The 27660-nt window shown below is 48.0% G+C and overlaps 1 protein-coding gene and 27 non-coding genes across 28 annotated transcripts; 6 read left to right on the top strand and 22 right to left on the bottom strand.

Moving 5' to 3' along the window:
* Positions 1-22: 22 nt before the first annotated feature.
* Positions 23-94, bottom strand: trnam-cau (transfer RNA methionine (anticodon CAU)). Its single transcript has one exon. It is a non-coding gene; the product is annotated as a tRNA-Met (tRNA).
* Positions 95-101: 7 nt separating this feature from the next.
* Positions 102-174, bottom strand: trnar-ccu (transfer RNA arginine (anticodon CCU)). Its single transcript has one exon. It is a non-coding gene; the product is annotated as a tRNA-Arg (tRNA).
* A 443-nt stretch (positions 175-617) lies between these two features.
* Positions 618-689, bottom strand: trnaq-uug (transfer RNA glutamine (anticodon UUG)). Its single transcript has one exon. It is a non-coding gene; the product is annotated as a tRNA-Gln (tRNA).
* Positions 690-890: 201 nt separating this feature from the next.
* Positions 891-962, top strand: trnag-ucc (transfer RNA glycine (anticodon UCC)). Its single transcript has one exon. It is a non-coding gene; the product is annotated as a tRNA-Gly (tRNA).
* A 237-nt stretch (positions 963-1199) lies between these two features.
* Positions 1200-1271, bottom strand: trnaq-cug (transfer RNA glutamine (anticodon CUG)). Its single transcript has one exon. It is a non-coding gene; the product is annotated as a tRNA-Gln (tRNA).
* A 607-nt stretch (positions 1272-1878) lies between these two features.
* Positions 1879-1950, bottom strand: trnam-cau (transfer RNA methionine (anticodon CAU)). The gene has a single exon. It is a non-coding gene; the product is annotated as a tRNA-Met (tRNA).
* Positions 1951-1957: 7 nt separating this feature from the next.
* Positions 1958-2030, bottom strand: trnar-ccu (transfer RNA arginine (anticodon CCU)). The gene has a single exon. It is a non-coding gene; the product is annotated as a tRNA-Arg (tRNA).
* Positions 2031-2473: 443 nt separating this feature from the next.
* trnaq-uug (transfer RNA glutamine (anticodon UUG)) lies at positions 2474-2545 on the bottom strand. The gene has a single exon. It is a non-coding gene; the product is annotated as a tRNA-Gln (tRNA).
* A 201-nt stretch (positions 2546-2746) lies between these two features.
* On the top strand, positions 2747-2818 carry trnag-ucc (transfer RNA glycine (anticodon UCC)). The gene has a single exon. It is a non-coding gene; the product is annotated as a tRNA-Gly (tRNA).
* Positions 2819-3060: 242 nt separating this feature from the next.
* trnaq-cug (transfer RNA glutamine (anticodon CUG)) lies at positions 3061-3132 on the bottom strand. Its single transcript has one exon. It is a non-coding gene; the product is annotated as a tRNA-Gln (tRNA).
* A 592-nt stretch (positions 3133-3724) lies between these two features.
* Positions 3725-3796, bottom strand: trnam-cau (transfer RNA methionine (anticodon CAU)). The gene has a single exon. It is a non-coding gene; the product is annotated as a tRNA-Met (tRNA).
* A 7-nt stretch (positions 3797-3803) lies between these two features.
* Positions 3804-3876, bottom strand: trnar-ccu (transfer RNA arginine (anticodon CCU)). Its single transcript has one exon. It is a non-coding gene; the product is annotated as a tRNA-Arg (tRNA).
* A 442-nt stretch (positions 3877-4318) lies between these two features.
* On the bottom strand, positions 4319-4390 carry trnaq-uug (transfer RNA glutamine (anticodon UUG)). Its single transcript has one exon. It is a non-coding gene; the product is annotated as a tRNA-Gln (tRNA).
* Positions 4391-4591: 201 nt separating this feature from the next.
* Positions 4592-4663, top strand: trnag-ucc (transfer RNA glycine (anticodon UCC)). The gene has a single exon. It is a non-coding gene; the product is annotated as a tRNA-Gly (tRNA).
* Positions 4664-4903: 240 nt separating this feature from the next.
* trnaq-cug (transfer RNA glutamine (anticodon CUG)) lies at positions 4904-4975 on the bottom strand. Its single transcript has one exon. It is a non-coding gene; the product is annotated as a tRNA-Gln (tRNA).
* Positions 4976-5505: 530 nt separating this feature from the next.
* trnam-cau (transfer RNA methionine (anticodon CAU)) lies at positions 5506-5577 on the bottom strand. Its single transcript has one exon. It is a non-coding gene; the product is annotated as a tRNA-Met (tRNA).
* A 191-nt stretch (positions 5578-5768) lies between these two features.
* Positions 5769-5840, bottom strand: trnam-cau (transfer RNA methionine (anticodon CAU)). The gene has a single exon. It is a non-coding gene; the product is annotated as a tRNA-Met (tRNA).
* A 257-nt stretch (positions 5841-6097) lies between these two features.
* Positions 6098-6169, bottom strand: trnam-cau (transfer RNA methionine (anticodon CAU)). Its single transcript has one exon. It is a non-coding gene; the product is annotated as a tRNA-Met (tRNA).
* A 2701-nt stretch (positions 6170-8870) lies between these two features.
* LOC147213539 (uncharacterized protein C14orf132) lies at positions 8871-20455 on the bottom strand. Its single transcript, XM_086143367.1, has 2 exons — positions 20163-20455; positions 8871-12101 (listed from the first exon to the last, which is right to left on the bottom strand). Exons 1-2 carry the CDS (start codon positions 20187-20189, stop codon positions 11871-11873), a joined length of 258 nt encoding a protein of 85 aa, XP_085999493.1. The 5' UTR covers positions 20190-20455; the 3' UTR covers positions 8871-11870.
* A 2774-nt stretch (positions 20456-23229) lies between these two features.
* On the top strand, positions 23230-23301 carry trnaq-uug (transfer RNA glutamine (anticodon UUG)). The gene has a single exon. It is a non-coding gene; the product is annotated as a tRNA-Gln (tRNA).
* A 1569-nt stretch (positions 23302-24870) lies between these two features.
* trnag-ucc (transfer RNA glycine (anticodon UCC)) lies at positions 24871-24942 on the top strand. Its single transcript has one exon. It is a non-coding gene; the product is annotated as a tRNA-Gly (tRNA).
* Positions 24943-25452: 510 nt separating this feature from the next.
* On the bottom strand, positions 25453-25524 carry trnam-cau (transfer RNA methionine (anticodon CAU)). Its single transcript has one exon. It is a non-coding gene; the product is annotated as a tRNA-Met (tRNA).
* Positions 25525-25531: 7 nt separating this feature from the next.
* On the bottom strand, positions 25532-25604 carry trnar-ccu (transfer RNA arginine (anticodon CCU)). Its single transcript has one exon. It is a non-coding gene; the product is annotated as a tRNA-Arg (tRNA).
* A 434-nt stretch (positions 25605-26038) lies between these two features.
* trnaq-uug (transfer RNA glutamine (anticodon UUG)) lies at positions 26039-26110 on the bottom strand. The gene has a single exon. It is a non-coding gene; the product is annotated as a tRNA-Gln (tRNA).
* Positions 26111-26391: 281 nt separating this feature from the next.
* Positions 26392-26463, top strand: trnag-ucc (transfer RNA glycine (anticodon UCC)). Its single transcript has one exon. It is a non-coding gene; the product is annotated as a tRNA-Gly (tRNA).
* Positions 26464-26678: 215 nt separating this feature from the next.
* trnaq-cug (transfer RNA glutamine (anticodon CUG)) lies at positions 26679-26750 on the bottom strand. Its single transcript has one exon. It is a non-coding gene; the product is annotated as a tRNA-Gln (tRNA).
* Positions 26751-27353: 603 nt separating this feature from the next.
* trnam-cau (transfer RNA methionine (anticodon CAU)) lies at positions 27354-27425 on the bottom strand. The gene has a single exon. It is a non-coding gene; the product is annotated as a tRNA-Met (tRNA).
* Positions 27426-27432: 7 nt separating this feature from the next.
* trnar-ccu (transfer RNA arginine (anticodon CCU)) lies at positions 27433-27505 on the bottom strand. Its single transcript has one exon. It is a non-coding gene; the product is annotated as a tRNA-Arg (tRNA).
* Between the last annotated feature and the right edge of the window lie 155 nt (positions 27506-27660).

Raw genomic sequence — 27660 nt, 5'->3', positions numbered from 1 at the left:
ATTTTACACAATGATATTGAGATAGCAGAGGATGGTTTCGATCCATCGACCTCTGGGTTATGGGCCCAGCACGCTTCCGCTGCGCCACTCTGCTCAAAGCCCACCCCAGATGGGACTCGAACCCACAATCCCTGGCTTAGGAGGCCAGTGCCTTATCCATTAGGCCACTGGGGCCCTCGCAGCATCCGGGCGGTTCTGATCGGATCGCATGGGATCCACCTCAGGACATCTGAAGTAGAATGTCAATGTCTCTTGTTGCCATGACTTGGAAAACAGAATAATGATCTGAGGTGGAGGACACCATCACACAGTCAGCCCGCCTACTTTGTCACATACAATTCTTGGTTTTACTGGGACTTTAGCACTGACCACGGGACTCAAGGATCAGAGGGCTGACCATTTGACCATGGACGAACAAGCTCCTAGCTCGGGGAAACTGCTTAGCGGATCGAAATTTCATAAGCAGGAATATAAAGACCACAGGCCACCGCGAGCCAAGTGCCAAACTCAAATGACCAGAAAGAGTCCAAACGCTTTTCGGAGACTAGGCGGACGACAGCGTCGACAGCCATCGAAAAACAAACAGAGGTCACAACGTCTGCTTGACATACAGTAAGAGGCTCCACCGAGATTTGAACTCGGATCACTGGATTCAAAGTCCAGAGTGCTGACCTTTACACCATGGAACCATGGTGAGGAGAGGGGCAGGTACCAAAAATGTTCCTCATCCCATTAGCGGGACCAGAATAGACCATGGAACACAGGAGACCCTCTCGAAGTTTAAAGGAAAATGCTTAGTCCAGCTGCAATTCCAGACATGGTCAACAAAGACCACAAAGGTGTTGCTCCATGGATTCTGATTTGTCCGCCATTTTTGGGGGGTACCGTGGGCGTTGGTGGTATAGTGGTGAGCATAGCTGCCTTCCAAGCAGTTGACCCGGGTTCGATTCCCGGCCAACGCACGTCAGTCCTTTATTCCAAGTTTTGGACAAAGTCGCTCCTGAAGAAAACTCCTAATTTGTCCTTTGACAGTAAAAACATGAAATGAGTCCATAGATCAAAACTACCGTCCATTGCTTTTAGAAATGTTTTAGTGACCCATTCAATTTGACGAGGACAGACTAAGAAAGCAGAGAATGGTTTTGACCCATGCTCCTGATCGGTACCCTTGACTGCCAGGGGGTAACGCGTGAGACATGAGGTCCCACCGAGACTTGAACTCGGATCATTGGATTCAGAGTCCAGAGTGCTGACCATTACACCATGGAACCACAGGTCACATAGGCCCGGGTACCACTCACATAGGACCAGGAAGACTAAACTCGGTGAGTCAGCGATGGCACATATGTGAGCATACGAAAAGCATACCTCCTTTTCGACCTTCTATCACAGGTCCCACCAAGGTTTGAAACTATTTATGTTATCCCCTACGCGGCAGGGCCACTGGCAGTAAGCCCTCTTGTCACCGGCTCATCACAAGACTACACTTTGCAGGCTCTTCAAAGTCCGGATGGCCCTTGGCATTCTGACGGTTGACATTGTTTCACATTGTTCAAGACGGGATTACAAAGACCACAGGGGTGTGGCTTCAGGGATCGTAAGTGTGCCACCAATTTTTGGCTACCCGTACAGAAGATGTTCCAAATCACATTAGAATGGAACTTGGAAACCATGCAACGTTCGGGAGCGTTTAAGGAAACTGCTTAGTCGATCAACATTTGATGAGCAGAATGCAAAGACCAGAGGTCACCGTGAGCAAAGTGGCAAACATACTGTATGTGACCAGAAAGTGTCCAAACAGCTCACAGAAAGAAGGAAGGACACAGTGCACACAGTGAGGCGTGATCGGGCGACTGTCGCCTCTGCCAAAAGAAGGTGTAGCAGAGGATGGTTTCGATCCATCGACCTCTGGGTTATGGGCCCAGCACGCTTCCGCTGCGCCACTCTGCTCAAAGCCCACCCCAGATGGGACTCGAACCCACAATCCCTGGCTTAGGAGGCCAGTGCCTTATCCATTAGGCCACTGGGGCCCTCGCAGCATCCAGGCGGTTCTGATCGGATCGCATGGGATCCACCTCAGGACATCTAAAGTAGAATGTCAATGTCTCTTGTTGCCATGACTTGGAAAACAGAATAATGATTTGAGGTGGAGGACACCATCACACAGTCAGCCCGCCTACTTTGTCACATACAATTCTTGGTTTTACTGGGACTTTAGCACTGACCACGGGACTCAAGGATCAGAAGGCTGACCATTTGACCATGGATGAACAAGCTCCTAGCTCGGGGAAACTGCTTAGCGGATCGAAATTTCATAAGCAGGAATATAAAGACCACAGGCCACCGTGAGCCAAGTACCAAACTCAAATGACCAGAAAGAGTCCAAACGCTTTTCGGAGACTAGGCGGACGACAGCGTCGACTGCCATCGAAAAACAAACAGAGGTCACAACGTCTGCTTGACATACAGTAAGAGGCTCCACCGAGATTTGAACTCGGATCACTGGATTCAAAGTCCAGAGTGCTGACCTTTACACCATGGAACCATGGTGAGGAGAGGGGCAGGTACCAAAAACGTTCCTCATCCCATTAGCGGGACCAGAATAGACCAGGGAACACAGGAGACCCTCTCCAAGTTTAAAGGAAAATGCTTAGTCCAGCGGCATTTCGAGACATGGTCAACAAAGACCACAAAGGTGTTGCTCCATGGATTCTGATTTGTCCGCCATTTTTGGGGGGTACCGTGGGCGTTGGTGGTATAGTGGTGAGCATAGCTGCCTTCCAAGCAGTTGACCCGGGTTCGATTCCCGGCCAACGCACGTCAGTCCTTTATTCCAATTTTTTGACAAAGTCGCTCCTGAAGAAAACTCCTAATTTGTCCTTTGACAGTAAAAACATGAAATGAGTCCATAGATCAAAACTACTGTCCATTTCTTGTAGAAAGTGTCTTAGTGACCCATTCAATTTGAGGAGGTCAGACTCAGAAAACAGAGGATGCTTTTTGACCCAGCTTCCTGTATAGTACCATTGACTGCCGGAGGGCAACAGTAACGAGAGCAGCAGGTCCCACCGAGACTTGAACTCGGATCACTGGATTCAGAGTCCAGAGTGCTGACCATTACACCATGGAACCACAGGTCACGTAGGCCCGGGTACCACTCACATAGGACCAGGAAGACTAAACTCAGTGAGTCAGCGATGGCACATATGTGAGCATACGAAAAGCATACCTCCTTTTCGACCTTCTATCACAGGTCCCACCAAGGTTTGAAACTATTTATGTTATCCCCTACGCGGCAGGGCCACTGGCAGTAAGCCCTCTTGTCACCGGCTCATCACAAGACTACACTTTGCAGGCTCTTCAAAGTCCGGATGGCCCTTGGCATTCTGACGGTTGACATTGTTTCACATTGTTCAAGACGGGATTACAAAGACCACAGGGGTGTGGCTTCAGGGATCGTAAGTGTGCCACCAATTTTTGGCTACCCGTACAGAAGATGTTCCAAATCACATTAGAATGGAACTTGGAAACCATGCAACGTTCGGGAGCGTTTAAGGAAACTGCTTAGTCGATCAACATTTGATGAGCAGAATGCAAAGACCAGAGGTCACCGTGAGCAAAGTGGCAAACATACTGTATGTGACCAGAAAGTGCCCAAACAGCTAGAGACAGTGCACACAGTGAGGCTTGATCAGGCGACCGTTGCCTCTGCCAAAAGAAGGTGTAGCAGAGGATGGTTTCGATCCATCGACCTCTGGGTTATGGGCCCAGCACGCTTCCGCTGCGCCACTCTGCTCAAAGCCCACCCCAGATGGGACTCGAACCCACAATCCCTGGCTTAGGAGGCCAGTGCCTTATCCATTAGGCCACTGGGGCCCTCGCAGCATCCGGGCGGTTCTGATCGGATCGCATGGCATCCACCTCAGGACATCTAAAGTAGAATGTCAATGTCTCTTGTTGCCATGACTTGGAAAACAGAATAATGATCTGAGGTGGAGGACACCATCACACAGTCAGCCCGCCTACTTTGTCACATACAATTCTTGGTTTTACTGGGACTTTAGCACTGACCACGGGACTCAAGGATCAGAAGGCTGACCATTTGACCATGGACGAACAAGCTCCTAGCTCGGGGAAACTGCTTAGCGGATCGAAATTTCATAAGCAGGAATATAAAGACCACAGGCCACCGTGAGCCAAGTGCCAAACTCAAATGACAGAAAGAGTCCAAACGCTTTTCGGAGACTAGGCGGACGACAGCGTCGACTGCCATCGAAAAACAAACAGAGGTCACAACGTCTGCTTGACATACAGTAAGAGGCTCCACCGAGATTTGAACTCGGATCACTGGATTCAAAGTCCAGAGTGCTGACTGTTACACCATGGAACCATGGTGAGGAGAGGGGCAGGTACCAAAAACGTTCCTCATCCCATTAGTGGGACCAGAATAGACCATGGAACACAGGAGACCCTCTCGAAGTTTAAAGGAAACTACTTAGTCCAGCTGCAATTCCAGACATGGTCAACGAAGACCACAAAGGTGTTGCTCCATGGATTCTGATTTGTCCGCCATTTTTTGGGGGCACTGTGGGCGTTGGTGGTATAGTGGTGAGCATAGCTGCCTTCCAAGCATTTGACCCGGGTTCGATTCCCGGCCAACGCACGTCAGTCCTTTATTGCAAGTTTTGGCCAAGTCGCTCCTAAAGGAAACTCCTACTTTGTCCTTTGAGAGTAAACACATGAAATGAGTCCATAGATCAAAACTACTGTCCATTTCTTGTAGAAAGTGTCTTAGTGACCAATTCAATTTGAGGAGGTCAGACTCAGAAAACAGAGGATGCTTTTGACCCAGCTTCCTGTATAGTACCATTGACTGCCGGAGGGCAACAGTAACGAGAGCAGCAGGTCCCACCGAGACTTGAACTCGGATCACTGGATTCAGAGTCCAGAGTGCTGACCATTACACCATGGAACCACAGGGTACTTAGCCCCGGGTAACACTCACATAGGACCAGGAAGACTAAAATCGGTGAGTCAGCGATGGCACATATGGCATGTCGTGAGGAGATGCTTCGAACACTGGTTTTCTAAACATGCTCATTTTTACTGACGAAATGAATGTTTGATGAATGAATGAAAAAAGAGGATGATTATTTATAAAGTAAACAAATAAAAACACTTGTTGACGTTGATGATTTTTGGTTGGGAATGGAACCAGGCAGCTATGCTAACCGCTTAGCGAACTTAGCATACTTTAATCCCTTTATACGGGCTTCTTGAGGAGGCTAACCTTGCAAACCAGCAAACTCAAATAGGCGTTAAAGGTTACGCTCACACGTGTCATCCTGAAACTACAATCAAATGTTATTTCCAGGTTGGAGGTTTTCTGACTGGTTCTTTTGGAGAGAAACCATCAAGAGAAGGAGTCACTCCTGAAGCAACTGGGAGTGTTACTTTCATGCTGCTGGCGAGTCTAAAAGCTTATTTTACACAATGATATTGAGATAGCAGAGGATGGTTTCGATCCATCGACCTCTGGGTTATGGGCCCAGCACGCTTCCGCTGCGCCACTCTGCTCTCATACCGTATCAGAACAAGAATATTTCATTTTCTGACAAGAAAGTAAAACACTTTCACAGATAAGGTTCGCTAACATGCTGCTGAGAAGGTAGGTTGTTTTCAAAAGAGCCAAATGTTCGAAATGTTTAAAGTGTTACTTTCACACCACGACCAAATCAATAAATGCAATTTTCAGAAGGAAGGGGAGCTAGCAGAGGATGGTTTCGATCCATCGACCTCTGGGTTATGGGCCCAGCACGCTCCCGCTGCGCCACTCTGCTGCTAGAAACCCTGAAAAGTACCTCAATATGTTCCAAAAATGAGAGTTGACCAAATGAGAAGCCAGAAAAGGTTGCTGGTCCAGACAGATAGCAAAGACTGAACCGTGCTGACTGGCAATCATGACATCAGACTAACCGTGCAAAGAGGAGCAAATGCTGAGATGGACCACAAATGTTGCTTTAACACTTGTCATCATGACACCACAAATAATTGATTTATACAATCAAAGGCTTGTTAAAGGAGCAAAGAAGCAAGATAGCAGAGGATGGTTTCGATCCATCGACCTCTGGGTTATGGGCCCAGCACGCTTCCGCTGCGCCACTCTGCTTCTGCTGGGTGTCACAGAGAAACCTCCTGTTTTTAGAGCATACGAGTCACCTGCTCTTCCGAGTGTTCAGAGTGCTTATTAATATAACATGAAATGAGACAAAGCTGTTTTTCTTGGAACCTTCTAATCACATCATGTCCTATCTTGATATCTAAATCTGGAACCCCTTGGTGAGAACTTCGCCCTGATGGTTGGACCGGTATAACTTTCATGTTTGAGCATTGCCTCAACAGACACAGGAGATCCATTTGAGCTCACGATGGTGCAGCCCGAGTGCAACCAACTGGGAATTCAGTCTAGAAATCCTTTGAAAATACACAGGGGGTTCTTATGGATTGGATCCATTGGAAACCATCAGTCCAACTCCCACCCGGGTTGAACCTGATCTTTTAATTCACCAGGGAACCTGGGTCTTCCTGAAACTCATTGATTTGGTCCTTGATATTTGATATGGAGAGTCTGAATGTTTCTCTGACCGAACTTCTCAAAACAAATAAATGCAGGTTTATCTGATGGGGGCGGCAATATGGACCAACCAGCCTTTGTTTGCACAGTCAGGGAGGGTCATTTGCTGGAATATACCTCAATGTACCGCAGAACAACTGGCGCCTGGAGGTCCCTGCCCAATTATCTCATTGCCAGGCTGAAGCTTCTAATCAGGTTTAAAGGCCTCTAATATCCCTGGATACATTTTACTGCCCGGAATACGTACCATTACGGACAGGAAGATCAGCTCCAAGGTGACCTGCAATGCCCGGGTCAACCCACCCCCTTAATTGAAGACCCTAATTATGGGAGAGTGAATTGTGATAATGAGTCAATCATCAAGTTGGTACTTATCACTGACATTATTTTTATTATTTATCTATATGTTTATATTATAAACCTGCATTTAGGTCCTCACTGCGCCGCCCGATGACACAAACCAAGAGTTGCGTGTTCTTATGCGAGTCGACTGGGAGTGCCACGACCTCCGGGGGGTTGGAGTGACATTTCATTAGCTTTCCTGCCCCAGATGTTGCACCTCATGGGCAGAGCTGCTGTCTTCTGCGTTTTGGGAAGTGACTTTGAGCTTCTCTGTCCGCAGGCTGGAGGACGGCGGTTTGTGATGGAGGTTGGCTAGCAGTGCAGGTTGTCTTGCTGAAGAGCCATCGCAGCGACTGCGGTACACTGAGCCTGACATCTGAGGGAAACAACAAAAAATCTTTCCCTGGTTTTAGCTAATTCTTACCTTCCTGTGTTAGCCTCAGATTAGCAAAAGGGCAATTCAACGGCACAAATTCTTAGAGCCTGCTGTTCAGCTACCAGAAATGCTAACTTTAGCTCAAACAGCATGTGAGGTAACCAAAACCAGCATAATTCTCGCATTGCACAATTTGTCCTTTAACCCCTTTTGTTGACGGACGACCAGAATTTATCCTTGGGGTACAACCATAAAAGTAATAAAAAGTTCTCGGTGGCTCACCATCCTAGATGCTAACACTTGTTGTAGTTCCCATGTTTGTTATTGCGCAGAGACAGGAAGTGTCTGCGCACAGATGTGCCAACAACTGGCCTGGCATGTCTTCTACAGCTTCTCAGATGTTTCCTCCAAAGCACTGCCTTAAAAAACAGAGTTAATTAAGTCAGGGTCACACTGCCCCCTGCTCCCCGATACATAAGGTGCCACTCATTGATAGCGGCTGCCGGTGTGTTGGGTCTAAACGGGAAACGTGGGCAGCAGAAGTTTGGCATCAGTCGGCTTGTTTTATGTTCAGCCGCTGAGCTTCTCGATAAGGAGCAATTTAAGTGAACGGCAGGAGGTACAAAGTAAGTTGTCCTCTCTAGGGGTTCTCCGATGTTTCAGACCCCTTTCTGTTTTAATGCAAGAACACTTTTTCAGTTTTTGTTCCCAATTAAGAAAATATTTTCAACCCACGGTGTTTGGGGGATTAGGTTTTTTTGTCTTCACTTAGCAGATGATCATTATCTTTGGTCACGATATGTATGTTTACAGTTTTGATAGCTCCTCCCTGGGCGTCTGCTGAGAAGTGCCATTCAGCTGTTCTGGATCTCATCCCAGCTGACCAATCACCTTGCCCTCAGCGACTGCGCACTCATTTCCGTCTTCTGGACATTCTTACAGGGTTCCCGCCCTTTCCTTGAAATCCTTTTCCAGTGTGATTTCAGCTTCTAGAAATACATGTGACCAGGTCATACACTCATCCATGATACCCCTTTCTTCTAGACTTGTACATTTCTGTGTTTATGCCCCTTCTGGCCCCCAGAGGCCTGATTTAAAGGTCTGTAGCCAGAACTTACCCATGAAATAAGCGTTCACGTTCTTAGAAATTACAACTAGCTCATCACTCGCGGGACAATAGAGGCTAGGTGGTCTCTAAAAGCTTCTCTGGAGGAGACGGTGGCTACATGTCATGCTGAAGTCGAATGGTTGGCGGGGGATGTTACAAGGAGCGCTACCTAGGCTAGCAGCCGAGGAGCGCCGTGTTTCAGCGTTGCCCGTTGGGAATGTTTGGGCCACAGGCAAGACTAGCATCACCGTTTGCAGTCTCTTGCGGGTTGTAAAAGAACAATTTTGTTTTTTTTCAGGAAATTCGACAAGCCCTCACCCCCCCATTTTCCATGACTCGAGCATTGGTCAAGATTTTTATGGTTCTTGGTGAAGCTCAGCAGAGAATCCATGACGTGATTCAGGCAAGTCTTTACCCAAAAGCTTTTATTTCTTATAGATATATCTTTAAGCACATTTTTTTTTTATATTACACATAATTACAGAACAGGATATAAAGAGATAAGAAGTGACATTTTGGAGGCAATGAAAAAAAGAATAACCCCCCCTAGGAGCGATGAATCCGGTGTCATTGTATTATTTGTGTTAACCAGCCTGGAAACGGTGTGTGTGTGTGAGTGTGTGTTCAATCTGGATGTTTATCACCAGGGTGGGCTCGGGGAGCTGGGGACGTGCGTCGCTATAGCAACAGGGCACTTACATCCCACTGCTCGTTCTGGCCGGTTCATCGAGGTGAGCGCTGCATCCAACCCTGCAACAGACCCGACATCTGGATGGGAAGAACCGGCGCCTGTGACACGAAAAGTGGTGAAAGTTTATAAATAAGGTTTTTTAAATTTCTTGAAAAAAGCTTGTTTAAGCCTCGGAGAATCAAGAGTGGGGTTCCGTGCACACGGGGGTGCTGTGCACTTTCACCCGAGGAGTCGGGACCCCCTCCACGATGAGCTGACGCTAATCCGCTAAGATCGCTAGCTGCCTAGTATGAGGAGTTTAGCCTGATTAGCCTAGCCTTCACTTGACATTTTGGCTTTGGCTCAGAATGTTTCTGGCCTCCAGCTGCTCTGCACACATTTATATTTTACTGAGTATGGACTAAAGAACGATAGCCTTGCACTTTTTATTTACATGAAATCAAACCCTTGTAGAATTATTTTCTAAAGTCAATATGTCACTCGCTGGTGGAGCAAAATCAAATTTCTCTCCAGAAAACAGAAAATGTCATTCAGAAATATTGATACCTCTTTTAGTCACCAATCAGTAGATCTATAAACTCACAGTCAGCATTTCACTTTTTCAAACTCCTGGTCTTCTGCGTTTTCCCGCTCTGGTTCAGGTTCCTATTCAAGTATTTTTGATTATGCCCTCCCTGCTTTCTTCTTGGTGTATGTCAAGAAGGGCTATCTTGGAGGTCTGGAGGCCTCTTCATCCCCCTGTGAGAACTTTGTTCTCGCTCCCGGGGATTCAGGGAGCCAAACTTCTGGAGAAGCTCAGATGCAGAACTCTGGGAAGGTACTCATAGTACACCGTTTCTTGGTGTTTATTGTGATTGTTGAAGCGCTGCCACGAGGTGGACAGTGCAGGAATGGACTTCCTCCCGCTGCTCCTCTCCATCTCCAAACACCGTTTGGCCTTTGCCAACTATTCACAGAGGTATGCCATCTTTTGCAACAGCCGCTCTCCTCTTTGCACAATGTTCAGTACCTCTTGCCAAGAATTACTGGCCATCTGGGTTACATGGATGTTCACTTCACTACTTTCATACCCTGAGGCCCAAAGGAAGACCCAAGAGATTTATGGATGGACCGACAGACGACAGGAAGCTAGCTTGTGTGGGAGAGGAGGATGCAGAGGAGAGTCAGATGATTTGACCCCTGAAGGGAGCAGCCCAAAGGAAAAGAAGAATCATTTCACTCTTTCCTCAAAACTTCCAAATCACTGTATGACCTCCTGTGCCAGTGAGAAAAGCAGTGAAGGCACCACTTCTTGTTTTCTGGATTAACCGCATTCACTTTGAATTTCAGACCAATCGCACAGTTGTCCTGGCCAGAGAACAGAAGGACACGGTTTTGTTCTCGCAGCCCTGGGAGCCAGAAGGAAGTTCTTGCCTCTTGCGGAGGATGTCGAAGGCCTCTTTCGTTTGTACTCCGTTTTGTGCCGGTTCCAAGCAAACATCTGCAAGACCTCAGGCAACCCCGAGGGGAGGAAAAGCTCCATTTCAAGTGAAATGTCACAAACCCGCAGAAAAATCACAGAGACCACTTTCAGGAGGAACAAATGACCACAACATGAAACTGAACGCCTGAAAATGGTTAAAACCTTTGATAAATACGATAATGGTGGAACTTTTTATTTTAATAAGCTAAATGGCTGGGTTGCTGTTGCGTCATTTATCCGTCCAATTTTTCACATGGTAAACAAGCTCTAGTTAAATAGCCCTTTCATCACAGAACAGCTCCAAAGTTCTTCACGCTGGATCACATTCACACAAACGAACTCACACACCGATGCTAGCAGAGCTGCCATGTAAAGTGCTAACCAGACTGTCGGGAGCAAGAGAGGGTTCCATGTCTTGTCCAAGGACACTTCGGCATGCAGACGGGACCAGTCGGGAATCAAACCAACAACCTTCTGGTTGGAGGGGGACCTGCTCCACAAGATATTGCCCATCTTAAAACAAGTTCTGATTGGGATGGACTTTTTTTTTTCCTTTGAGAGTTGGGGTTCACCTTCTCATTGGCAGATGGAGACATACAACAATCCACTCACCCATTCACACATATAAAGACATTTATCCATTCACTTGTTCAAAGAGCTGGGCAATGTAGGGTCTTCAATGAACCCTCTGACATACTCACCCTTTCACTTGATAAATTAATGTTTCGTCCCTCCATCCCTGTCCACCTGCCGTTGTCAACCCAGGACACGTTAGAGGGGTGAGAGATATTGTCTTGCCTGGAAACCTGCACTGCTTGGTTTGCTGCGCGAGTGAACGGGGACATTTGGGTAGCACAAGAATGTCATCACCATGGCAATAATACTCATAAGCCTGCTGTTGAAGTTCCTCTTGTTCTGAAATACGTAGCTGCGAGTCAAGACACTGAACAAAACCCATTTAACATTTAGGTCAAAGTACCGGGAAGTTCACTTTGTACGTTCCCTTGACAGACAAGGGTACCTAAGTGTGTACAAGCTAACCGAGGATGCAAACAAAGTACTTGAGACACGCAAAAAAAGCAGTAAGGGAGAAAGAGATTTGGAGATGACGCTACGGAGTCTCCACGGAGATGTTTGAGCGCTCCTCCTCGATGCCGTGATTGTGCTGAGGCGTCGCTCCTTGACCTTGAGAAAAGAAAATCACCTTGCCCTTGGAGAACGTGATGCTCAGAGTCCAGATTGCCCCTTCTGTCCAGCTCAGAAGGTGAAGGCGTACACCACGCCCACCACCACGATGTTCCCGATGGTGGCGGTGATGGCGATCCAGAGCCAGATGGCGTCCCGGGACATGGGCCTGGGCTCTTCAGGCGGGCCCTGAGCCGCCATGGACGCGGCGTGGACACTGGCGGAGGAGTTGAAGAGGGAGTGGTCGGTACTGTAGTCATCGTTGGGCGACGAGTCCATGAAGGCGCCCGTCATCACCGGGATCTGGAACGACAAGAACCTTGTGAACCTCCTGCTACTGAGTGATACGGAAACGGTGTCTGGGTGAGGAGCAGGAAGGCTCTTCATGAATTCATTCAACCTACTCACAGGGTCAGAGGGCCGGAGCCACTCCCAACTGACATTGTCATCACATTACCAGCTGTCATTCAAAGCTACCTGCACTTTGTAGTCTTCAATGAACCTGCTTACTGGTTTTGGATCGTGGGGGGGGAACCTGGAGAGAACCCTTGCAAGAACCAGAAGAACACGGGGAGAGCGAGAGAGAGCACAATGGAATAGAATCTGGGAAGCTCTTTGTTGCCTGATAGGTCAATGTGTTTGGACTGTTCAAAGAAAACCTGAGAACGTGGAGGGATCCAATTGTAGAACTTAAACAGGAACTAGGAGAACATGGAGGAACCCACACAGAGAGAACACTGGAGATGAATCTGGGAAGTTCTTGCTGCCCAACAACACAATGCTTTTAGAATATGTGAAAGAGACTGAGAGCCTGGAGAGAACCCGAGAAGGAGACCTTCCAAGTGAAGCCAAGTGTTTCCCTCCCAACACATTGTTATTCAATTAGCACTTTATCAACGTTTGATTGTTAGCATCGATAGCAGATCATTTGTTCTCCATCCCAAAAAGTCAATATATATATACATATATATGTATTTTAGGAAATGAACATACGTGCACACTGTTCCCCAGCAGCAGTACCAGATGCCTCTGCCTTTAGGGTACGTTTACAACTTCAAAATCCTGGGTTTGACACTGAGCAGACACCCAAAATGCCAAACCCTGGAGCCACGGCTTCCGGCCGGTGCCGCAGCCCCCGACTTTCAGCTGGACCTGCTGTCTGGACAAAGAAGCAGAAGGTTCTCGACGGAACAGTGAAAGACATCCTTGTCTCGAGAAGAACAAAAACAAGACTATGTCGACTGTGAACGTGGCCATGAGGGAGGGGAACGTGGACCAACCTTCACTCAAAGTCCAGTTCTGACTACTGTAGCCCACTGGATTAGAACCAGGAAGAGAGAGGAACCTGGACTCTGTCCTTGATGTGATTGGCCGAGAGGCAAGGTGCACCCTTGACCGGTCACAGAGCCCCAAATAGAGACATACGACATTCACGCTCTCATTTATTGACCCTTACATGTTCTTGGGCAGGAACCCCATGCAGACATGAGGAGAACCTGGAGACTCCACACAGAAAGTCCCCCTGTGGGAATCCACCAGGGACCTTCTGCCGATGAGGTTGGAAGCGCCGACCATCGAGCCCCATCAAAGCTGGACTTCGAGGCGGCGCCTCCTGATCAGGCGTGGACGAGATGGCGACCAATTATGGCCTCAAAGCAGCTGGTGAGGCAACACCTCCTTGAGATGAACTCCTCACCCATGAAATCCCACCATGGAACGACACCGACTCAATCTTGGATCACGGAAGCCTCCCAGACGGGAGCCTCGGGCCGGTGTCACCTTGACAACGGCTTTCATTTTAATTCACGGGGTGATTCCCTGCCTCCATGGGCGGCGGTGGATGAGCTTCTCTGGAAGCCATTAGGATTCATGATGAATACGCACGTCGCTCAAGTTCCATTAAGTCCAAACAATCGCCTCCCCCCTTCAGCTGGCAGCAAAGCACAACGGGCGCTTGGCTTATTTTAGTTAAATACCAATTTTATTTTCAGCACATTCAACCCGAACATCCAAACCTCATAACTCGTCCGAAACGCCTTCCCCATCGTTAGAATCAAATTGTTCCTGAGAATTTCAGGGGAGCTTCTTCTGGGAAGGCAATTTCATATTTCACCGGCCGGGGAAATGGACCATTTACGGCCTGTGGTTTAACCCTGGCACGGTACCGCTAGGTCACAGCTAGCGCTTAGCTGGTTAGCCTTGCAAAAATGAAAGCGATACTGGCCGGTATCTTTACAACGGCCACTGTTGTGACGACCACAACGTCCAAGATGGACTGAACTGCACTGAGATGCTACCACATGCTAAGTACTGGGTACACTCAGAAGGCTCGCTGCAAGTGCGAGCATCAAATATCAGAAATCGTCCTGTGACGGTGTTTGGCTGTGCGGCATCACGTTGTCATAAAAAGTGACCCAAAATGATGTTGAAACATCTGCAAGAACTTCATGAGGAGGGAAAAGAACACTGACATGACACAAGTAGGAGCATTAAAGCATAAAATTAAATTTATATTAATGAAAAACCTTTTTTTGCTTTAACGCTGGTTATCTGTGGTTGTAGCTTGGTGGTGCAAGTTCACGCTGCCTCCTCACAGCAAGAAGGACAACTGGTTGCCTGTCTATCTTCTGTCCAGGTTCTCCATCCACCTCTTCACGCGGCCCTGCGATTGATTAGTTCAGGTTAAACCGAGGTCAGTATTGGCGCTGGCAAAGATTTCCTTTACTCAGATGATTTTGAGAAGCTTCTGGTTCTGCCGTCGACCCCCTGCTGACAGAACTCCTCATCTTGCGAGGAACGTTCACTGTGAAACCGGCCTCTACATTCATCCTTCCACCTGAAGCTTCTTCCACCACCTCCAAACACCTGACGCAGAAGAAGAAGAAGAATCCCTGGAATCTGACTTGTCCTGGTTTCCACGCAGCTGCAGCATGTCGCTGTTTGAAGACCCCCCCCTCCCCCGTGAAGCAGCTGTCGCACAGCTGAACATCTTGGTGTCGCCAGGGGCAACGGATCGGCCTCCCATGTGATGGCAGCCACATGGGCTGGGCTGGGGGTTTAAGTGCTGCCTGCAGTCTAGCGTCAAGAAACGACGCGCCGGCGTCCAGGCCTCCATTTACTGCAGTTTTGTTTTTTTTTTTCTAAAAGCAGAACGTAATACATGAGAAGTACTCGGATTGCAAGAACTACTCCGTCCACCTCGGCCCCCGGCCTTTGATTTCTGAATTACAGCGGTCTCATGCGGCTTTTATTCATCTTGGCAAGACTCAAAACAGGAAGTTGGCAGGACACCTTTAGGATCAGTTCCAAAAATGTACAACAACATCGATCATGTACTTGTATGCAGCAAGAACCCTTAAGACGTCTTCCGAAACCTCCTGTCACGCCGTCGTTCTTCTTGGCGAAACATGGAGTCACGAGGCAACAAGAACCTCCAAAGACTGTATTCCAGTAGGTTCTCTCCACGTTATCTAACGTCCAAAAAAACCAGTGAGCAGCTCCAAGTTATCCTTTGGTGACGATGAATGGACGTCTCCATCGGTGGGCCTGTGATTGACAGCTGACCCGTCCAGGTTTAGTCCCGCCCCTCAACCCAAATCTCAACTGGGATTGGCTCCAGCCGCGGATGAGCGGTAGAAATCAATTGAACGTGAATGATGTTGAAAGTAATACTTGTTTAATTTACAATAAAACCGAGCAGCTGTGCAGTTTGTTCCACCTCGGCGATGTCATTAACGCCGGCTCCTGATTGGCTGCCGTACTCTTGGTATCGTAGATGCTTGTAGCGGGTTTGAAAACCCCCACATGAAGAGGATGGATTTGCATGAACTGATGAAGAAGGAGGAGGCTTTGGAGGCTCTCCAGAAGGACGATCCGAGCTGATCCAGACACCACCAGACTGTACGGTCCGATTCTGAGAAAGAGGAGCTCTGAATTCCATCCCTGGAAGGGTTAAAGCCTGCTAGAACATCCTCCCACCGGAGGACACATTTCAGCTCTTCTGGCAAGCAGAAACCTCGGTGGGGGTATTTTGGGAAGCGGGCGGTGGCGGCCGGCTGGAAACACCTCGTTCACCTTCCGTTCGCCCTCCCGGCAGACAGATAATGGATTAGGGATGAATGATGGTGGCGGAGAACAGCAGCCTGTCACACATCCAGGCGTGATAACGCCGCTGAGCGATATCCTCAGGGGGAGCGAAGAGGCATAAACCAAACCGGTTGTGTGACAATAAACAGAAGGTGGTGGATTTACTGCTCCCTGTGACAGAGGGCGCCATATTTTCTAATTAAACTGGCGGGCAAAAGCGCAAATAAGTGAGGTTGCGTCGTCGACCGGCGGCCTGACGGATCATCCGGGGCGTTTTCATGTCAGCCCCCGGCCATCTTGGAGGTGCTCTCGGAGACGTTGGCAAGAAGCTCTGACGAGAATTTGTTTCAGAACTTAAAATGCTCAAAACTAATTTCAAGAAGAACCCTGCGGCGCAAGAACCAGCTAACGCTCAGCATCCAGTAGGCCTGGAGACGAGGAGGCTCTGCACAGAAAGAGACATCAAACCCCGGCGAGACGAGACAATCGCCATCTTTGCTCTCGCAGCGAGTTCTTATCGGCATGATGAACATCGCCGCCTCGCTCGCTCCCACTTGCGGCGCCAAGATAAAGATAGGAAGCTCGTAGACGGGAATCAAGATAAGACCGGCTGGCGCTTCGACGCCGACCACGGAGGCAGGCGGGGGAAGCCTGCTCGCCCACCATCATTCTACCCTCCAGATGGGCATGTTTTCCATCTGGAGAACGGGAAACTACAGCGGTTGTTGTTGCAGCTGAACATTCCTAGTTCAGTTCCCGGTTCCTTCTAGCCTTTAGAAGTGTTGTTGAGCAAGACACCGAATCCCTAAATGCTCTGCTGCCTTCTGCTCGCATCCATGATAGGTTAAGTGTAGATATCAAATTCTCCTTCTCCTTCTCCAGACCGCCGCCATCCAAAGCTAAAAAAGTGCCTTTGAAAATGCCTCCTTGACAAAATGAAGACGAGAACAACGGCACGGTGATACAAGGTCATCTTTGGAGGAGCGCACCTTTCCTAAAAGAGCGTCAGGCAGCACTGCGCTGAAGGAGGTGTCTCACACACACATTGTCAGACACTCCTTAGCCTGCCGGCAAGACGCCTGACCCGCCGCTCACCCGCTTTCAGCTGCTGCCACTTAAGATGACACAAACCTGTAAAAACCCGAAGGGAAAAGATGCTTTCCTTCTCTCTAATGGACGGCCAGATCGTCCGTCTTCCGAGGTCAACCAACCCCCCCATTAATCCATCCATCAGCTCAGCTCCCTGACATATTAAGGGCGGCGCTCACGGCGGTTTCAGAGGTAACCTGAGCTAAGAGGACATCAGGAGGGTATGGACGCACTCCATGGCATCCAAACCAGGAGCAAAACATGTACTTTCAGTTATTTTTGGGGGGCAAGAGATGACCGTGAGAGTCCCCGTCAGGGGTCGCCACAGGCAATCACCTGCGACCATGTTACCCTCTCTTCTCACACCAACCTCTTCTTCTCCTCCCCACAAAAGCCTAATTTCCACCCGTTTGGGGCCTCGGCCGCTGTGATATGAAAGCCATGGCGGTATTATTTCTCCACCTCTAGATAGCATTCACTCATTCACACACCAAGCTGTCATGTAAGGCTAAAACCAGGCAAGGGCACTTTGGCACCGCCAACTTTCCGTTTGGAGGGTCGCCCTGCTGAGCCACGGCCTCGACACTCCTGATTTATTCATTTTCTGCACTGCTTGTCCTCCTCAGTGTCAACAGGGGCTGCAGCCAATCCCAGTTATTACTGGGAGGGCGTACGCGTTAAGCAACACGACATGTATAATAAATCACTGCTTGTTACTTCAGTGTATGTGAGGTAAGTGGAGCCAATCTCTGGTGACATTGGATCTGGAGGCGGGGTTTAACCTGGACGGGTAAAGCTTCAATGAGCCTGCAGACTGTTATTGGCCTGTTTGAGGAGCACGGAGAACCCAGAGAGAACCGAGGCAGGAGGTTATAACAGTAGACTATTGATTAAGTGGAGGGCACAGGGTCGCCTGAATTGACAGCTCGATTGTCGACATTCAAGCTTTATCGATCATAAAACGGCAGCCAGTGAAAAAGCAGTGATCTCATCTAGCCTTCTGCGATGACGAAAAATACGACTACTACAAATACGACAAGTTCTCCTGGCCATTACGACGATTGGACAGTTTAATGAGGTATCTCTTCCAAGGGGCCAAACATGGAAGGCATCCTCACACCTACAATTTTCTTCTATTTCAGCCAAATCAATGCGGCGACTCGGCTCTTCGACGCTACGCAGGGATTAAAAAAAACAAAAGGAGGGATCGAAACGCTTCACCTTTGACCTCTTGGTATTTCTAGCACACATTTGCATCCACATGACCACTTGTGTCAACATTGAAGAAGAGCAGAAGCACAAGAAGGGAGTGCCGGAGGGACTGGGAATTTAGAAGGGGAAGGGGATTATAAACGTCGGCTAGAATACGGACAGCTAATCCCCTGGATTAGGATTCATTATTACTTTCGCCAACGTTCACTGATACACGCGGATCCATGCGGGGAAGGAACGTTAGCAAAGAACGCGGTAGCGGTAATACGCTCTAGTCGTCACATTATGCAAATGAACTCAGTTAATCAGCGTCGGATGCTAGGAATTCACTCAAAGGCACATGAACAAATGGCATGAGCCAGTTTTGCAATATCTGGAGACAGATATGGGCGGGGTCGACTACGTCTGACCTTTGACCCCGTTTGAGTACGATTTGAGAGCCGCCGCTGTAGGACTGGAGCCAATCACAGCTGGGGGCGGGGTTTAACCCGGAGGGGTCAGCTGACAGTCACAGGGTGACGAATAAAGACTTCCCACCGTTCGCACGTCTTCGACGGCGGCGTGTTTTTGACGAGGTCGTCGGCAAGCGACCTCGAGTTCAAGTCCAGTCTGATGAAAACACTTCGGGAGGAAAACAAAGGCACAAAAAAAAATGGCCGCTCTGGGACATAAAAACAAAACGAGGGCATTTAGACTCAGTCACATTTTTTTAATAAAAATTTTAAAAAAGGGCTCAAAGAGTAAACAATGATCCATCGCCGGGAGTTCTGTGTGTTAATTCCTGACACTAATTACGGTCCCAGTGACGAAGGCTAACATTTGAGAAGTTTGTGTGAGGATTAGAGCTGGTTCTATCCAGGGTAGGAGGAGGAGGAGGAGGAGGAGGACCCTGGTGGCCGGCGGAGGTGGAAAGCTGACAGCTCATTATCATCACCGCCTGGCAGCGGCTTCCTCCCGGCTAATACGCAGCTTACGGAAGGGATTCTTCCGCATGGCATTTGGGTTGTGTTCGGAGGGGGTGCTCGTCGTCGAATTAACTCGCCATGTTTTAAAAAGGTCTGACGTTTTTGGATGCTGATTGATTTAAAACTGATTTTGCTGCAATTTTTACCCCCCCCCGCTATCGGCGATCTAAGTACCTTTTCTCGGCAGTCGAGGAAAGAACGCCTGGGAGAAACAAGATGAACTTAAAATGAATTAATTAGCAGTGGCCTACAAAAACACACTTCTGGTACACAAAAGTACTTTTTATCCCCCCCTCCCAGTATTTTATGCTGAAATTTTGATTCTGAACATTTTAAACCAAAACAATCTCAAGTCTCACAGTTTGACATTCAGAGGTGTGTGTGTGTGTGTGTGTGTGTGTTGGGGAACTCTATGGAGCCTCTAGATGACTGAAAAAAAATGACTCTTAATGTATGAATTATGAAAATGTTGAAAATTTAGCACCGTATTTGGCCAGTTAGGAGATTTTTAAATTAGGATTCATTTCAATCCAAATGAATTCCACAATAATTGTCAAACATCAAGTTTTAATTAAATTATAATTTAATTACAGAAAAGTCACTTGAATAAATCATCATTTTTTCTTTAATACTTTTTTCTTAACACGAATAAAACTAATGTTAATAGAACGCAAAAGGATGATATTATTCGTGGCTTTAAATTTAATTAAAATTGAATCAAATTTTAAAAGTCAACTAATACCGAAACTTTAACTGAACCGAGGGAGACACCTGATTGGTCACAAGTGATAACAGGTGCGAACGCGAGCCATGACGTCACTGGAGTCCGGTTTAAAAAAAAAAAAAAGGAAAAAAGACACGAGTTGAAATCAAAATAAATAGATCCATAAATGAAAAGTTCCATATCGCGGTGTTTCTGTTATTTATTTTTAATTTTTTTTTATTAATTTTGTCTCGCTTCGAGGGAAACTTGACGCCGACCGGAAACAGAAAGAAAATACCGTTACTTTACCTGCGATGCCATGAAGGACAGATCCATGGCGGCGCCGTTCTCACCGGGACCGGAACCGGACGTCTGCTGCTCCCGGACCGGCCGCCGAGCGTCGTCTGGGTCCCGGCGGAGGAGGAGGAGGAGGAGGAGGAGGAGGAGGAGGAGGAGGTGTCAACCCACGAAATCCGTCACCTTCTCTCCTCCAGCCGCGTCTCTCCTTCCTGTTTTGATGTGTCGCCGCGGAGTCACGTGGAACATCCGGGGAACCCACGTCCCCGCAGCGGAGCTTCCGGCGGATTTCCGCTCCGACGTCCTGCGTGGTTGCAAATAAAGTTCATGCGGTTCCTTGTGGAGATCCTGGTGGTGGAGGTGGTGGAGGTGGTGGGCAGCCAATCAGAGCCGCCGTAGAGGCGAGGAGGCGGGGTTTAACCCGGACAGGTCAGCTGTCAATCACAGCTCCCCTCTCATTCACACCATCTTCCTCTTCATTGAACCCATACTTCTTTTTTTTGTTTTTGGAAGATGGGGAACCCGCTGATTAGAACGTGGAACCTCCCTGCTGTGAGGCAGTGGAGGAGTTTAAAAAAAAAAAAAAAAAAACCAACCCCCCACCTCGCCAATTCGGCCATGATGAATGGCGCCGATGTAATAGAGACACAAATTGCTCGCTGGTTCTATTGATCCAGCAGCCAATTTATTTGCCAAGATGATTGTGGACGGGGGGAGCGGCTGTGGCGACGTGTGGTTTCCATCTGCAACCTCCGGGCCCAGAAAGTTAAGAGCCACGTTTAGACGCGCAACAAAAGCGTGGTTGTTTGAGAAAGGCTGAATGTCTTATCTCTGATCACATGACCACGCCGCCGCTCCAGATCGTCTCTTCCAATCAACACGTCAAGTCATTGTGAAAAGGCTTTAAATGCACCGCAGCATTTAACTGAATCAAGCGGCTTCATGTATTCACTGTCAATGGAAGGGACGACCACACACACACACACACACACATAGTGTTAGCTAACTTTGTGGTCTGTTTGTGAAACCTGGCATTTTGGACTTTATTTTCCTTATTTTTTTTTTAAAGTTAGAAGATAATGGTTTGAAATCATCACCTTCATCTTGAATCCCAGTACAATGTGGGCGGCCTTCTGCCTCGACCAGAGGGACAGAAACAGAGCACAAATGATCACTTACGATGAATAGCGTTAGCCCTAGCAGTTAGCCACTGATAGCTGACCAGCTATCGCTGTGATATTCGGGATGTGAATAACAATGGTGGATGCTGGGCGAGACGCTGCAGACGATCAAGTCACGCCTCTTGGAGCCCTTCAAGATGAGACCTCCGGAACACAGGAGAAGACATGAAGTTACTATCATGCACAAACGACGGGACACGATAGAATGAGGCAGGTGCACCATGGGAAGAGTCCCTCAGAAGAGTAAGCTAGTGGCAGTATACCTGGCGGCTAAGCTAACGTTAACTATAAAATTTCTGAAACAGAAGGGATTCAAGGCGATTCTTGAGGAAAGAGAGGGTGTCCATCCCTGGATGGAGATCTGAAGATGGCTCCACACAAAAAGGAGCTCGAGAACTGAGCGCTCCGGCGTCAGTTCTGCTCTGAGAGACTCCAGGGACCACAAGTAGCCCTGCCTCCTGGGAGCAGTGGCTCCACTCCAATGCCTCCTCCCTGCAAGGCCAAAGTCCTGCCCATTAGGACGACACTCATCTCAGTCGCTTCCATCCCAGACGCCGCTCTGGCTCAGCTCTCCATCACGCCACTGAAAGCATTCACACAGGAACATCCCATAGTTCACAGGGCCCTTGTCCAGGGCTCTCTAATTTTGGAAAAGAGCCCAGAGAGGGAAGATTAGTCATTGAGCACCCATCCACTTTGCAAAGAAAATGGATTTACTTTGGGCCGCAAGGTATCCCGGTGTTGGACGATCTCCAGAACACGTGCAGTTCTTTTCATTTCTGTCCGTGGGGGTGAAAGACGAGGCTCAACCTGGACAGGCCACATAGAGGGCCGTCCAAGTTTGTCGTCATTTTCTTCTCTTGCTTTAGTTCCTTCCTGTTCCCCTTCCTGGGCTCTTCCTCTGTCTTTATGCTCTGACGTATCCGCCACAGCAGTGGCTGCTGGTGGAGTCTCCAGCATCCGCAGAAAAATCCAACAAATCAGGTTTGTATGAATCTAGACCAGAAAGGTGGTGCACTGGTAGAATTTGAAATCATATATTTAAGTTATCGCTTGTGTTCTGTGAGTGCTTGCCATCAGTTGCCGAATCATTTTGCTGAGCCAACCGCATGCAGCTACCAGCAGAGTGGCGCAGAGGAAGCGTGCTGGGCCCATAACCCAGAGGTCGATGGATCGAAACCATCCTCTGCTAAACCTTTTGCCAGGGAAGGATTTGTGGGGAAATCATTCAGTAATTTAATAAGCTGAGGTGTTTCTAGACATATGTCACACTGCAGACACACCCCCAGAGGACAAAAAAAACTATCGGCAAATATTTGGGGAATTGTCAGTGTCCTTGCAGGCCCGAATTAAAAAGGATAGACTTCCAGTGTATCTTTTAGTAATTTATGTTTGTATACAACATATTCAAAAGTCACACGCATGTTGTAAGAGGCTGCAGGGTGTAAGGGTCAGCACTCTGAATGCAGTGATCTGAGTTCAAGCCTCGCTGGAACCTTCTTTGACCGCTATCCTTTAGCGTGGCAGACATAAGAAAGTTTGAGTCACAGGCTTGCTGGAGACTGCAGACTGCAGAGCCAATCGTCAGCATCTTTGCTCGGCTGCCCCATCTTATACAGTGGTTTCTTCAGAATATTGCAGCTGTTTCCTGCTATTAATGTGTTATTTAGTTTGGTTCTCCTACTGTGTTGATACTTGGGTAAGTACCATGTACTAATAGCCACTAATGTGTACTGGATTAAAATGTCAAACTTCTGACCCATGGACCCAAACATGCATGGCCATGGAATCCTTGGTCTTGAAATGCTGCTGTTCGAAGCAGTTTCCCTCAAACCTCGAGAAGGATTCATGAGATCCATGTACCACCGTCACCTTACTTACCCATAGGAGCTTCATGTGGTTCCATGGTGTAATGGTCAGCACTCTGGACTTTGAATCCAGAAATCCGAGTTCAAGTCTCGGTGGAACCTGGATATATGATGGAACATGTTATTCATGCTATCGGTAAGTTTTTCTGAAGACAATGCGTCCACACAACTTTCATGTCAGAAGGTGGATCTGATCAGAAGTATCTAACCAAATAAGACCCTGGCCTCCAAGCCAGGGATTGTTGTTTTGAGTAGCACAGCCTTTTGACAGGTAATCCAGAAAGGGCGTTTCCAGTCCCTCTGCACAAATTAATTTGAGTTGACCTGAGGGAACCTGAGCATACATGTGTGTTATGGGACATCAAGGGTTGGTATACTGCTGGGTGTGTGTTCGTTTGTTTGTCTGTGGAGGTTCTCAGTCATCCAGTTCATGGTGAATTCTTGTTTATCTGTTTGTGTGTGTGTGTGTGTGTGTGTGTGTCAAAAAAAAGAAATATACTTAAAATATATTGAAACAATCATCAGCCCAAAATTACGACTGAGAAGAACCTTACTGCACGGTGAGTTCATCCATTATCTTAGTAGTCGCACAGTCCATGATTACAAATTTCAAATGACCCAGATTGGCTCCACCCACTTATTCATGGATTTTAATTACTTTTCCTCTTTAGGTGATGAAAGTATTTCATTAATAACAGGAAGCCCAGATGGTTGTTAAACTCATCTGGAAAGGATATATATTATATATATATTACTCTCAGCATGAGCCACGGCACAGCTAGCTGCCCTCAAACACATAAACACGCACACACACACATGCGGTAATGCATGCTTGCATACGGGGCATTGACTTCCCAAATATCTCAGCCTGTACCGACTAGAACAAGACAGAGGTTTCAGTAGCAACAAAGGAGAAGGGAGGAGTCTGGTGAAACTTTGCATGATTATTCTGTTTTGAGTCATCATTCTAGCCAGGGTGCGCTGGTGTAGAGAAAGAATGGAAGTTTCCAGGACCATTTGTCGCCTTCGACAACCAGTTACTGAAAAATGTGTGGGGGAAAAAAAGCCCAAAGATGAGAAAGGTCATGACGTGAAGTTATTAATACCTCATGGGGAAATTTATTCTCTGCAACCCATCATGGATGGGGAATGAGCAGTAGGCTGCCATCCATCAGCACGAGGAGAGAAACAACATTTCGACACAGGAGGAGGAGACAGGAATGTTTCGGCACTGAAGATGAATGCTTTACCTCCTGTGCCAGATCTCTATTCAAGGGCAACTGGTATGTACAGCAGCAGTTCGAGTCATGGTCATCAAATCCCACTAAGATGGTGCTCCGTGGATCACATACTGTAAATGACCAGAAAGTTTCCAACCAGTGAGAGACAAAGGGGACACAGTGTTCTGGCTCCAGTGAGATTTGAACTGGGATCACTGGATTCAAAGTCCAGAGTGCTGACCTTTACACCATGGTGAGGAGAGGGGCAGGTACCAAAAATGTTCCTCATCCCATTAGCGGGACCAGAATAGACCATGGAACACAGGAGACCCTCTCCAAGTTTAAAGGAAAATGCTTAGTCCAGCGGCATTTCGAGACATGGTCAACAAAGACTACACAGGTGTTGCTCCATGGAGCCTGATTTCTCCACCATTTTTTGGGGGTACTGTGGGCGTTGGTGGTATAGTGGTGAGCATAGCTGCCTTCCAAGCAGTTGACCCGGGTTCGATTCCCGGCCAACGCACGTCAGTCCTTTATTGCAAGTTTTGGACAAAGTCCCTCCTGAAGAAAACTCCTAATTTGTCCTTTGACAGTAAAAACATGAAATGAGTCCATAGATCAAAACTACCGTCCATTGCTTTTAGAAATGTTTTAGTGACCCATTCAATTTGACGAGGTCAGACTAAGAAAGCAGAGAATGGTTTTGACCCATGCTCCTGATTGGTACCCTTGACTGCCAGGGGGCAACGCTAACGTGGGACGGTAGGTCCCACCGAGACTTGAACTCTGGATTCAGAGTCCAGAGTGCTGACCATTACAACATGGAACCACAGGTTCTGGAGTGTTTAGAGAAATTCCTTAGGCGATCAACATTTGATGAGCAGAATGCAAAGACCAGAGGTCACCGTGAGCAAAGTGGCAAACATACTGTATGTGAGCAGAAAGTGTCCAAACAGCTCACAGAAAGAAGGAAGGACACAGTGCACACAGTGAGGCGTGATCGGGCGACTGTCGCCTCTGCCAAAAAAAGGTGTAGCAGAGGATGGTTTCGATCCATCGACCTCTGGGTTATGGGCCCAGCACGCTTCCGCTGCGCCACTCTGCTCAAAGCCCACCCCAGATGGGACTCGAACCCACAATCCCTGGCTTAGGAGGCCAGTGCCTTATCCATTAGGCCACTGGGGCCCTCGCAGCATCCGGGCGGTTCTGATCGGATCGCATGGGATCCACCTCAGGACATCTAAAGTAGAATGTCAATGTCTCTTGTTGCCATGACTTGGAAAACAGAATAATGATCTGAGGTGGAGGACACCATCACACAGTTAGCCCGCCTACTTTGTCACATACAATTCTTGGTTTTACTGGGACTTTAGCACTGACCACGGGACTCAAGGATCAGAAGGCTGACCATTTGACCATGGACCAACAAGCTCCTAGCTCAGGGAAACTGCTTAGCAGATCAAAATTTCATTACCAGGAATAGAAAGAGCACAGGCCACTGTGAGCCAAGTGCCAAACTCAGATGACCAGAAAGAGTCCATGCCCTACTTCAAGACGAGGCGGACGACACCGATGTCTGCCATCAAAGAGCCAACAACGCCTGCTTGACATACAGTAAGAGGCTCCACCGAGATTTGAACTCGGATCACTGGATTCAAAGTCCAGAGTGCTGACCTTTACACCATGGAACCATGTGCATGAAAGCGGCAGGTACCAAAAATGTTCCTCATCCCAAAGTATTTTAGTGCCCAACTCAATTTGAAGAGGTCAGACAAAGAAAGCGGAGGATGCTTTCAAGAATCTTCCTCATCCCATTAGCGGGACCAGAATAGACCATGGAACACAGGACACCCTCTCCAAGTTTAAAGGAAAATGCTTAGTCCAGCGGCATTTCGAGACATGGTCAACAAAGACCACAAAGGTGTTGCTCCATGGATTCTGATTTGTCCGCCATTTTTCGGGGTTACCGTGGGCGTTGGTGGTATAGTGGTGAGCATAGCTGCCTTCCAAGCAGTTGACCCGGGTTCGATTCCCGGCCAACGCACGTCAGTCCTTTATTCCAAGTTTTGGACAAAGTCGCTCCTGAAGAAAACTCCTAATTTTTCCTTTGACAGTAAAAACATGAAATGAGTCCATAGATCAAAACTACCGTCCATTGCTTTTAGAAATGTTTTAGTGACCCATTCAATTTGACGAGGTCAGACTAAGAAAGCAGAGAATGGTTTTGACCCATGCTCCTGATCGGTACCCTTGACTGCCAGGTCCCACCAAGACTTGAACTCGGATCACTGGATTCAGAGTCCAGAGTGCTGGCCATTACACCATGGAACCACAGGTCACATAGGCCCGGGTACCACTCACATAGGACCAGGAAGACTAAACTCAGTGAGTCAGCGATGGCACATATGTGAGCATACGAAAAGCATACCTCCTTTTCGACCTTCTATCACAGGTCCCACCAAGGTTTGAAACTATGTTATCCCCGAGGCAGCAGGGCCACTGGCAGTAAGCCCTCTTGTCACCGGCTCATCACAAGACTACACTTTAGAGGCTCTTCAAAGTCCGGATGGCCCTTGGCATTCTGACGGTTGACATTGTTTCACATTGTTCAAGACGGGATTACAAAGACCACAGGGGTGTGGCTTCAGGGATCGTAAGTGTGCCACCAATTTTTGGCTACCCGTACAGAAGATGTTCCAAATCACATTAGAATGGAACTTGGAAACCATGCAACGTTCGGGGGCGTTTAAGGAAACTGCTTAGTCGATCAACATTTGATGAGCAGAATGCAAAGACCAGAGGTCACCGTGAGCAAAGTGGCAAACATACTGTATGCGACCAGAAAGTGTCCAAACAGCTCACAGAAAGAAGGAAGGACACAGTGCACACAGTGAGGCGTGATCGGGCGACTGTCGCCTCTGCCAAAAGAAGGTGTAGCAGAGGATGGTTTCGATCCATCGACCTCTGGGTTATGGGCCCAGCACGCTTCCGCTGCGCCACTCTGCTCAAAGCCCACCCCAGATGGGACTCGAACCCACAATCCCTGGCTTAGGAGGCCAGTGCCTTATCCATTAGGCCACTGGGGCACTCGCAGCATCCGGGCGGTTCTGATCAGCTCGCATCGGACCAACCTCCGGACATTGAATAGAATGTCAATGTCTCTTGTTGCCATGACTTGGAAAAAAGAATAAACATCTGAGGTGGAGGACAGTGGTGTCTTCCACCACACAGTTAGCCCGCC

The sequence above is a fragment of the Fistularia commersonii genome, chromosome 36, assembly GCF_037954325.1.
Source record: "Fistularia commersonii isolate RoL2024-O1a breed Wild chromosome 36, RoL_Fcom_v1.0, whole genome shotgun sequence".
NCBI classification, from domain to species: domain Eukaryota; kingdom Metazoa; phylum Chordata; class Actinopteri; order Syngnathiformes; family Fistulariidae; genus Fistularia; species Fistularia commersonii.
The sequence above is the reverse complement of the archived record's forward strand: the minus strand, read 5'-3'. Positions and strand labels throughout refer to the sequence as shown.

Coding starts and splice junctions, on each gene's coding strand:
- LOC147213539 (XM_086143367.1), bottom strand. CDS start 20,189: ATGGATCTGTCCTTCATGGCATCGCAG. Junction 12,102..20,162: donor TGTCCTTCATGGCATCGCAG/GTAAAGTAACGG, acceptor TTGTCGTTCCAG/ATCCCGGTGATGACGGGCGC.